General features: G+C 38.0%; 2 protein-coding genes across 9 annotated transcripts in view; one reads left to right on the top strand and one right to left on the bottom strand.

Annotated features, from left to right (window-relative positions):
- Positions 1-221: 221 nt before the first annotated feature.
- On the bottom strand, positions 222-8761 carry NPY5R (neuropeptide Y receptor Y5). 8 transcript variants are annotated; one of them, XM_034959356.3, is made up of 6 exons: positions 8632-8761; positions 6877-6916; positions 5267-5437; positions 5109-5179; positions 3293-3332; positions 222-2362 (listed from the first exon to the last, which is right to left on the bottom strand). In XM_034959356.3, exons 5-6 carry the CDS (start codon positions 3302-3304, stop codon positions 1016-1018), a joined length of 1359 nt encoding a protein of 452 aa, XP_034815247.1. In that variant the 5' UTR covers positions 3305-3332; positions 5109-5179; positions 5267-5437; positions 6877-6916; positions 8632-8761; the 3' UTR covers positions 222-1015. The 8 variants fall into 8 exon arrangements, with proteins under 8 accessions (XP_034815247.1, XP_034815249.1, XP_063460040.1 ...); XM_034959358.2 differs by having other exon boundaries at positions 5267-5394; XM_063603970.1 differs by lacking the exon at positions 3293-3332 and having other exon boundaries at positions 222-2365.
- NPY1R (neuropeptide Y receptor Y1) overlaps positions 7762-11707 on the top strand; it is a 20909-nt gene continuing 16963 nt past the window's right edge. The window contains exon 1 of the mRNA XM_008976128.6: positions 7762-8325. The gene's annotated coding sequence lies outside the window, so the exon portion shown is untranslated. The remainder of the gene's footprint in view (positions 8326-11707) is intronic.

Here is an 11707-nt window from a genome sequence, read left to right as displayed (position 1 = left end):
TGTCAATGTTATTATGCACATCTGAATCATATATGCAAATATGCTATTTTTTTTCAGATACTTGGTTCTTTAAAAGACTAGGCTAAAACAAAGTTTCAACAATTGAAAAGACTGACCTCAATTTAACAAGACAGCGTATGAGACTACAGTATTGAAACAGTATAAAGTATATTAATCATTCTATATGTTGGCCAAAAAAAAAATTATCTGTGCACGTTTAAAATATTCTTTAAAATTATTTAATAATTGGAAATACAGATACCATTTAGACTTCACATTTTAGAATAGAAAAGATGTATATGAAAACAACTTTTATTGGTAGTGTTTAATGTTGTATAATGAGTCTGGAAAGGATTTAAAATTCTTTATTTGGTAAATTACTTGTGTATTACTAGGACAGTGGAGTTAAATTGACAATTTGACCAATTCTCAATAGGCAATAACATTTTCCTACAGGACTTCCAAAACTGTACTTAATGTTGAAGATTATAATCATAATTTGGGCATACATCTGTCATTTAGTTGTGATTTTCCAGGCATATTAAATTTTTTCTGTACTTCACAAACTAAACATTAAGAAGCCTATGGAGTAGAAATGAATATAGATAGCTGGTAGATATTCTTCAAGTTTGAAATTAAAAGTTCCTCGAGAAAAAGTTTTTCTTATTATATTTTTGGACAAAAGTACTGAGTTGGTTAGATATAACTTTTACTTTCAACAAAAAATACAATTCATTTGTTTATAAGACAACATGGAAGTGGAAGGTAATACAACTTTCTAAAGTGAAATTACAGATTGGATTGACACTGACTGCACAACTAAATAAATTAATCCTACTATAACACATAAAATTATCTTCCATATATTATGAACTGACATTTGAATCCAGAACTCTTTCACATAAATTAAATTCCATGTTAACAAAATTTCTATTTATTATATGTAAATAGTTATCATAAATATATTTTATATGACCCCAGCATTTGTTCTTTTCTTGGTAAACAGTGAGAATTATTACATATGAAGACAGTGTATAAGGGACACTAAATCAGCTTTAATCCCATTATTAAGAAATCCATATAGAATTGGATTAAGACAACAGGACATCATGCCCAACAAATGACAAATGCAATACACCAACTTGAAATGCCTATTTGAAATAAGATTGTCATTAAAATCAGTTACCACATGGAAAAGGTGTAGTGGCATCCAACTAACAGCAAATACTAATATCAGTATGGTCAGTCTGTAGAAAACACTTCGAGATCTCTTTTTTATTCTTGTAACAGAACGTTTTACTCTCAATTCATGAACATCTGAATTTTCTTCAGGTTTTATCTCAAAGCAAGTGGGGACCCCTGGTATGAACTTACTGGATGAAGAGAGCTGACTTCTTACAGAGCCAAAGTTTTCTGGAAGTATTCTGGAGTGGTTCTCTTGAGAAGGTCTTTCTGGAGCAGGTAACACACATGCTGTCTTCTTGCTATATCTTCTTCTGTGTTTTTTGATGAATGAATAACTCCATTTATGGCTGCCAGAGAGTTTCACCTGAGGCCCACTCTTTTTGGATGGATGAAGAGTTAAGTTGATCATCTCATTTTCTTCAAGTCTGTTTTCTTTGTTGGACAATCCACAGCTTAGACTTCTGCAGACACTTGTGTGACTTACAGTAAGACAAACTAAGGGCAGAATATACTGAACTAGCAATAAAGAGATAGTAAAGGCAATTCTGTATGAATCAGATGGCCATGACTCAACACATAAATACCTGCTGCTCAGCAATGCTGAACCAAATGTTTCTTGAAGTTCCACAAGACTGTGAAACACTGGAAGGGGAGAACAGATGGCAAAACCTAGTGTCCAGACAGTAGCTATCAGAAAGTAGCCATGGTTTGCTGTTAAATTATTAGATATGGGATGTTTTATCATATGATACCTGACAATGGCAATTGATATTAAAATTAAAGTTGAAACCAAAACTGACACACATTGAAGAAAAGGCATAATATGGCACATGACTTTGCCAAACATCCACTGATCCAGCAAGACAGACGTCAGTGTGAAAGGTGAGCAAAACAGCACAACCAAGATATCAGAAAAGGCCAGATTGCCTATGAGGAAGTTTACCGTAGTCTTCTGATTACGCTTTTTCATGAGAGCCATTAAAATAAGTAGATTCCCCATAAAGCCAAGAAGACTTACAAATGTATAGAGCCCAATCAGAAAATACTGTAAGTCATCTACACTGCTTTTATAGTCATCCCAGACTGGGAAATCAGAATTCCGAGTGGCAGCAGTATTATTCTCTGTGGCAAGTGTCTTGTTATAATACTCATCGAGCTCTAAATCCATATTATAGTCCTGCTTGGAATAAAAAGACATTTGTCAGCAACCAAAAAAAAACATTACATGACTACTTTAAATTAATCTATTCAGAGGGAAACTAAGTATTACAATCAGCTCCCGTGACCTTATTAATCTCCTAAGGAAGTTTATGATGTCTTTTTTTTTTTTTTTTTTTTTTTGAGACTGAGTCTCGCTCTGTCGCCCAGGCTGGAGTGCAGTGGCGCCATCTCGGCTCACTGCAAGCTCCGCCTCCCGGGTTCACGCCACTCTCCTGCCTCAGCCTCCCGAGTAGCTGGGACTACAGGCGCCCGCCACTGCGCCCAGCTAATTTTTTGTATTTTTAGTAGAGACCGGGTTTCACCGTGGTCTCGATCTCCTGACCTCGTGATCTGCCCGCCTCGGCCTCCCAAAGTGCTGGCATTACAGGCGTGAGCCACCGTGCCCAGCCCAGAAAGTTTATGATATCTTCAACTCGTTCCAAGGGCAATGCAAGTATCAGCCAATAATGATTATAGTAAATTTAATTTTATCATTACTTCTAAGATGTATTAATTTATGTTAAGGTAGTAGATTGCATTTTTAAAATTTCTGTAGTAAATAACGTAAGGAAAGAAAAAGGCAAATGTAGACAAGAACTTCAAGATACATGCTTTGCAGTCACTCATTAGTATTATTCTCCAAGTCAATATACCTGGTATGTAGTATAGTCACATAATCTTATCATAAAAATTCCATTTATTTCTATCTCAATCTAGGCCAAACTTAAAAGTCACTTGTCCTGGTCAACTCGGCTGGACATGATCTCCTCTTCAGAACTCCTGTTACATTCTGTTTACAGTTGTCTGATGCTACATATCATAATCTGCTTTCATTGCATTATAATGCCTACCCATCTACCTTGTTTATTTACAAGCAATGGAAAAGCAGAAACTATCTCTTACTCACTTTGGAATCCATCCCAATACATGGCAGAGTAACTTCATCACTGCAGGTATTAAATAAATGTTTATGAGAGAATAAAACGTTCAAACAAAACTCTAGTAACAAATATCACCTAGTTTGTACAATGTTCAAATTTATGCTCCTTGAGAATAGGATCACTATCTCATGACCCAGATGCATATAGTAGGCACTCATTAAATATATTTATCAAACTGTACTGTTGACTGTGTGGACACAATGCTGGATGACGACATCTTTCTGTGACCAATCCTCAATGGTTTGAGATGTGCCAGATTATCTCTGATTAGGACAACCACTGACAGACTAGCAGTGCTGTTGGCGTTTTAAAAAAACAAACAATCAAATTTCACCTGTTTATTAATTTAAAAACTGTGTATAGATTTTGGCTTATGAACGAGTCAATGAATTCATTGTTCAAGGAAAACATTATACCTTAAACGTAAATGTAGCAGTGATATTAATATAACTCCCAGTAATAAGTTTTCTTCATTTCAAATTAAATTAATGTCATACCTCAATGGCATTACGTATTTACCTCTACATATTAGACTTTTGATGCTACTGCCTGATGAAGCACTAAATTGCCTATAACATACCAATAAGAGGCAAAAGGACTCCCTCCTCTCGTTTAAAAAAAAAAGGACTTTTTTTTTTTTTTTACTTTTTTATTTTTCTTAGAAAAAGGGTCTCATTCTGTTGCCCAGGCTGGGGTGCAGTAGTGTGACCACAGCTCATTGTAACCTTGAACGCCTGGACTCAAGCAATCCTCTCATCTCAGCCTCCCAAGCAGCTGGGACTACAGGCACGTGGGACTACAGGCACGTGCCACTACATCTGGCTAATCTTTCTATTTTTTGTGGAGATGGGGTCTGGCTATGTTGCCCAGGCTGGTCTCAAACTCCTGGCCTCAAGTAATCCTCCCACCTTGGCCTCCCAAAGTGTTGGGATTATAGGCATGAGAGGCATGAACCACTCTGCCCAGCCACTTTAATGTTTTTTTAACAAGAATTTCCTACAGAAAACACAAACCAACAAAGAAATTAATTCCAATAAATACATTGTCGTAGAGATTGTGATATATATAGTTAAAAAACCACTTTTGTTACCTATCAATATATGTTTATCTACTTATTTCTAGATCTATAATTGAATAATTATACTAAAACTATAAAAATACATGTTTATTTAAATTAATAGTAAACACTGTTATCTTTAATTTATGAGGGACCTGCAGGTCTTAGTTCAATAAATTTCCAAATGGCAAATACTGTTGTGTACATACATTCCTTACAAATAAGTTTAACTTCAGTTCTATGTGTAGCAAGTTTCAAACAGGATGACAGAGTCATCATTGTGCTATGAGAAAAGTTACAAGTTTTTCACAACTTCTACAAGTGATTCTATGTTGACCAAATTATTTTCTGGAAGCTAACTACATCCTTTTAAAGGATAAGTTAATTCAAAGACTTTGGATTGTATTCATTCATTCTTAGATCCTAGCCAACAATTTACATTGATATTGCCTCAATGACAAAGAACACCTGGTCCAAAAGTGACTCGCATGACCTACTGAATCATATTATTCATCATATTCCCAGTCAATGGCCTCTCGGCACCTACTCTGGATAGGTCAGCAAGCTTCTTATCAAAACAGCTTTGACTGGTGCTTTTGCCTAATTTCCTGAGTTCTGATGATCCCCTGGCTCAATTCAGCTTATTCATGATCCTATTTATATTTATAATGTGTACAGGCTGCTTGTAACTGCAATCCTGCTTAGTTGTTCTTCTCTTGACTTACTTTCTTGAATCAATCCTTTCTTCTAACTTTGCGGCAGGTCAGTTGTTACTGATAGCCTTTCCTTGTAACACCTAAGCAAGAACAAGAGAGAAATTAGATGGCCCCTTCTACAATGGCTTTGTGCCTTTTTGGAACATGTAACTGTGGATGATACTTACTTAGTGTAAAATTGCTGTCCAAAATTTTTTGAAGAAAAGGAAGATGCAGCACAATTTGTGGTAATAGAAACAATGTAGTTTTGAGTCTAAAATTCAGATTTTTCTCCATTCCATGTGGTTAGACCTCTCTATTATATTCGAATGGAGATAAAAGTCTTCATTATTTTCATTCTAGAAATGATGTTTAATAAAGCATATTACACATAGTGGATGCTAAGTAAATATTTGTTACCAATCATTTTAGAAAAGCAGTTTAATTTCCCTTGCTTTAAAATAACAGAAATGAATCATTCTGGCAATGTGGGAAAATTCAGGATAGAGTATGACTATATTTTTGTGTGTACATATATATGTGTGTATATGTATCTTTATATATACATTTATAGAGAACCATTGAAATTATAGATGTTTCAAATGGCCCCAAAATGCAATGAGGAGGAGATACCTAGACAGACAATAAAGATAGTTTAGCACTTTAAATTTGGATATCTTCATTGATAAAGGCTATCACACAAGCAACATGAAACTAAAACTGTAAGATATATTTACAACATTTAAAAAATGTAAATGAAAAAAGAAGTATATCCATTTCCACGACTGTGCAGTCTGTTATTAAAACTTTTATTTTAAATATATGCACATAAAATATTGAATGCATTAAATTGTAAAACCACATCTCCTTAGTAAGAAGATGAAATAAATGCCATCTTGAGTATTCATTGGACACTGGAGAAAAAACTGAGGATGCTTCTTTCATTCCTTAAAATATTTGAGTATTTTAAGAAAGTAGATAATTTATATATAATTTTAAAGGGTAGGCTCCTTCTATTAATGAACAGCTAAGAATGATTAGTTGTTCCTTCTTTTATTCATTCAAAAAGTATTTATTGAACATATATTCTGCTAGGTGCTCTGCTCTGCTCTAAGCATAAAGACGACTAATGCAAGGTGCTATGCCAAGAATATTCTATATGGATTAATTCAAGCTCACACCCTGAGTAACTGTAGATTGCTGAGATATAAAAGGCCCCAAATTGGATGATGAATGAATTAATAAATGAATGGCATTCTCCTGACTGATAGTAATATATTATTTCTCTATAGCATGGACACATATATTATTGCTGAATATAATGAATACTTTATGTAGCTACTGATAGATTGATAAGCAAATTAAAAAAATTCTCTCTTAGCATTCATTCATTCAACATTCATTTATTCATTTTATTTTGGTGTGACTGTAGTCAACTTTCTCCTGCTCTCCCTCTAGCCCCACCCCACACCATCTACCACATAAACATACACACATGTAATACCTAATATATAGTCTGCACAAAATGAACATTCTGTGAATCTTTGCTCCAATGAAGGAAGAATTTCTTCTTACAACTAAATAATGAATATTGCAAATGCTGGAGGCGGGGAGGGGGGTGGGGGAGGGGTGGTGGTGGACGTGTAGTTTTTTTTAAAGTGCCTCCTGGTAGCCAGGGGATAGTTTAAACATTAGGAAAATTTTGTACAATAAGATTTAAGTTGAAAATCTAAGGTACAGGAACGCACTTAAAATGAAAAAACAAACAAAAAAGCAGGATTTTTTTCATTAAACTTACCCTTTCCCTTCCTTTTTCCTGAAAAACACAACGAGCAGACCTACAATGGAAATCCAAATTTCAACAAGTGTCATTACGAGTGCTGTACATTTTTATGCAACATATTTTATCTATTATAAAAGTAATGATACATGTGAATCTTCTGAGATTGCTATAGAAATTATGAAATATAGCCAGAGAAAAAATATTTTAACATGGAATATTATTTGACAAGAAATCTGATATTGACAGCATGAGACTTTTGTCATACCTAATTACTATATTTACTCATTCTCTTTTGTATTAGTTGTATCTCCCACCATCAGAATTTCCAGGTTGAAACACAGAACTTTAATCTCTGAGTAAAAAGTGTGAAAAATAAAAGTTCTTTATTAAACTATGGCAACTTATAAAAAATAATATCTTTTTAAAGGTTTACTGGAATTTTCTTATAAACTCTTCTGTATCTGACACCTAGACAAATGAAACCTTCTGAATAGATTTTAAGTATTTTAAGAAAGTAGATAGTTCTTAAGAATAATAGGAGGAACTGCAGGGAATTCAAAGGATATTAAAAGTCTGACTTGTATATTTAAATAAGGTTTCTTTGTTTGAATAATTTTTTGCTTTATGAAAATACACATCATTCTTTTCACAAAGGATGACAATCACACAAAAGAATAAAATATATGTAATTCTTTTTCCTCCTGCAATGATACAATATCAACTATTGTCTGTTTTGCTGTGATCGTGGAACAGCAGCATGATTCCATGTTCTCAAATATTCCCATGGTTTGTTCTTAAAGCCAGAATCTGGCACAATTTGAATTGGAAAGATAAATACAGCTCTGCTCAGCTGACAAACACACAGGCATGCACCACCCTCCCTTCCAAATTCTAACAGCAGAGTTTCTCTTCCCTTGAGAAATCTGAAATCTAAAATTGCATTCGGACTGCAAAATTCTGCTGAAAGAGCCTTAGGCTATTTTCCATGGTCTAAGGTAAAATCGTTTTGGCTTTGGTCCAACACAACGCCTCAGTTCCTTTAAAAGATTAACTAAAGGTCTGTGAACTTGGAAAAAAGAATTCCCGTTTCTGGAATTCGAGTTCTATGGATGTTTGTTATTGCTCGCATTTGTTATGTGAAGACACCTCGCAAACAGGAGCGCAAACCTTAGAGCGCAGCTGCCTCCCGGGCTCGGGTCAGCGCTGGACCGCGCGGCAGCTGGACGGCCTGAGTGGCGCCCCGCGGGCTGCGCCCCTGGCCTCGCCAGAGACCCGCTAGGGTTGAGCCCTGACCCGGGCACCCCGCGGGCTGCTGTTCCCAGCTCCGGACGCCAGCCGGGCTGCAGCCAGAGCGCGTCCAGCCGGGGGCAGCGCTTTGTCCATCCCCCGCCCCATCCCCAGGAGGCTCCTTCGCGGATCCCCGACACTCTCCTCCCGGGTTCGGCCCGCGCCTGCTCCACCCGGGTGAGTTGGGAACCGGAGGGACCTGCTCGGCACGAAAGAATTCAGCCCAGTACCCTCTCCGCTGTCTCTTCACTCCTGACAAGTGCCTGTTCCGCCACCCTAATCCCCATTTTTCCAGCCGCGCTCCCTTCACCTTCCCCACCCCGCTCTCTTGGGACCCCCGACAACGCCCTGGCACCAGAGACAGGGGTGCGGGCTCCCAGGGACCTGCGCAGACTCGCAGCCCGCGCGGGGACCCGCCACGGCCCCTCGGTGCAGGCCTACCCGGCGCGAAAGGGGTTGGCAGGGAGGGGCGGGAGCCCGTACCTCGGGGCGCCCCGGCCGCTGCAGGCCCTGGGCTCCCGGGAGCGCGGCCCAGCGCGATCGCTCCTGCACCCCGGCGGTGGCGGCAGCAGCAGGAGCAGGACCTGGAGGCGGCGGTGGGGAAGAGGGGGCGGGGGTTTAACGGCGTCTCGAGAACACGTGACTGTTCCGGGGACCCCCGAGACCCTGCTCCAAGGCGCCTGCTCCGCACCAGCCTCTTCCAAAGCCGGGGGCCGGGGGCGTCCCAGACCTACGCCGCTGTTTGGGCGCTCTAGGGAGAAGCCACAGGGCCCCGGGATGTCGTCCCTTCACCCTGGCCTCGGGTCCCAGGCCGACCAAGTTAACTTGATGGGCAAATCGAGTTTTGCCGGTCCAGCCCCCAACCCTGTGTAGTGAACTCTGAGAAGTCTTGGACTGGTGTGAGGATGGCTGTGCCCCTAAGTTCTTATTATTCCTGAGAACAAGCTTCGACTCTCAGGTTTTATCTTTGTTTGGGGTGGGGGACGGTGGGGGGTGGTGTGGTGAAAAAAAGAAAGAAAGAAAAAAGAAAAAACACTGCTCTTCCTTTGCACCTTTTTGAAGTAAGGAAGAGTGGAGGTGGGGAGGCTGACCCAATGTTCAGGAGAGGCAACAGAGTCTGTGGTAATGAGCCCAGCAGAATAGAAGGGAAGTTTCCCCACTCCAAGGAGTGGCAGCTGTGGGTGTGGGCAAGTGGCAGGAGCAGGGGAGTGAAGCTGAAATGAAATCAACGCTGCTCAAGACTATATTCAATAGCAAAGAGAAGACGAAGGGCTAAAAACGAATTGTCATAGGTTAAAAAAAAAAAAAAGACGGGAAAAAAGCCCACACAAAAGAAGAAGAAGAGAAAACCTGTCCTTCTGTTCCTTCTCAACATGATTTCCATCCCTAATGTTTCCAAATCTGTATTGCGCAGGTTTACTTTATTTTTAGCTAATCATTAGGTGGCGGGTACTTTAGGCGCGCGCGTGCGTGTGTGTGTGTGTGTGTGTGTGTGTGTGTGAGAGAGAGAGAGAGAGAGGGAGAGAAGGGAGAAAAGAGACATTGGGTAGATGTCCATGTGTCTTTGGACATAGCTTTACCATGAGAAAGGGTGTAGTTATTGTACCCTTTAATACTGAGAACTATTATGTAACAGACAGCATCTCCTGCTGAGTAGAGTCGTGTGGGATAAACCGAAGAGAACTGTACCCCTTGGGAGCAATGTGACTTGTAATTCTAACATCTGGGGCAGACATCACTGTTACACCAGAGGTCAAAGAAAATTTTTTGTGTCCCCTTTCTGCTGAATTTCAGCATTCAATACTCAGGGGATCTGTATAGATTGCCATTTCATCAGTCAAAGAGTCATCCAAGAGCTTTTAAAGAACTCAAGTAAACACAGTTGCTGTTTTATTCTTCTGTGTGTTATTTCTGAAATATTAATATATTCTCCCCAAAAGCTTAACAGAATAGGCCGTCTGAGCAGGCACCTGGGATTCTGCAGTAAGGAGCAGGGGATGAAAGTGTCAAGAAGGGATGACCTTGAGAAAATAAGGCTTGTTTTTTAGACTTTCTTAACTCCACCGTCTCTGCGGTTAATGCAGTACACATTGCCACATAAATTTCTATCTTTCCATCTCTTGCACAGTCATAACATGTACACTTCAAATACACATTGTCTTTAAAACAAATTCCAAGTGAACCCCATTGTGACTTTCAAAACACTAGTCTATGCTACAGGCTTTTGCATATTAAAAGTATTTTAAAAATCTTATTTTTTATTTTCCACAAATTTGTTTTCTATTTTGATGATATGAACCTTTAGGTTGAAGTCACTGTTATTAGAGTATTGAAAATAAAAGGCTACCTGCCATTGATACCAAGATTCTAATTAACCTGGCTATTTTCCCTTCCCACTGCACCCACAAACAAGCAAGTCTCAAAAACGGGAGTTGGCATTTCTTCTTTAAATACACGTGACAATACACAGTATTAAGGACACTTGGAGTGGACAAGTTATTAAGAGTTTTTTTGTTTTGAGGAAATTATAAATTTACAAATTTAAGCAATATGCTACATAAAGAGGAAGATATGAAGATAAGTGTGTTTTTACCTTTAAATTTCCCAGGGGGGATTTGAGACTGATCATCATTACTCTTTGTAGAACATAATAATTTTATTTTTATTTTATGGAGTAACATCTTAGCGAAGGGGAATACCAGAACAGAAATAGTAATGTCCACCTCTGTTTTATGTATTTTTCCTACTCACTATTTATAAAATGCTCATTTGGGAAATTAAGTTGGATTTTATGCATGTTACAAAATTAAACTGGCTATTGCCCTGTTATTACAGTTCATTATCAGTTATGAAAGAAAGCTTATCTGTAAAGGTAAAAGTTAAAAGTCACTTGGGACTCCTAAGACAAATTATTGAACAATAAAACAGTCACCCAACAATTCCTGGGGTAGTATTTTGCTGAGGAACATGGCTGTGGTTTTTGTCAAAGCCACTGTTGCATTTTAATAACAGCTACTATTTGTGGAAAGCAATTACTAAAGTGCTTTGGTATAATCTCAAATGATATTTGACTTTGATATATTAGTTATAGAACAAGTAGAGGTAAATAAACTAGAGAAAACAGTATTATTTTACTTTATGCATTTATTTCTCTGAGAATTTCGTTGTATTCCTTAAGGGTAAATGTTTCTTCATCCACTTTTTCTATCACGGTAAATTTAAATCCTTAATACTTAAAAGATGTGTTATCAAAAATATTTTATGATGCTCTATGCTGCATTGATTTCTTTGGAATAGTAATAATTTGTCGCATAAATCAATATTTAGGACTTCAAATGAGGAGCCAACTTCTTATTATGAAATACATGATTTTTTTTGAACAAAAAAAAAAAAACCAAAAGCTATTGAAAAAAAGTTTAGCCCAAAGTATTGTGTACATTGAGTCCATTTCCCAGGCAACTTAACGATAATTGTGAGGTCCTACGGGGGCATCATTAACATTTTATTGACTTCTGATAAACACTGTGCTCCTTAAGCAACACTTTATTTATCCTTTTGA

Source organism: Pan paniscus, chromosome 3, assembly GCF_029289425.2.
Source record: "Pan paniscus chromosome 3, NHGRI_mPanPan1-v2.0_pri, whole genome shotgun sequence".
Taxonomy (NCBI): Eukaryota; Metazoa; Chordata; class Mammalia; order Primates; family Hominidae; genus Pan; species Pan paniscus.
The sequence above is the reverse complement of the archived record's forward strand: the minus strand, read 5'-3'. Positions and strand labels throughout refer to the sequence as shown.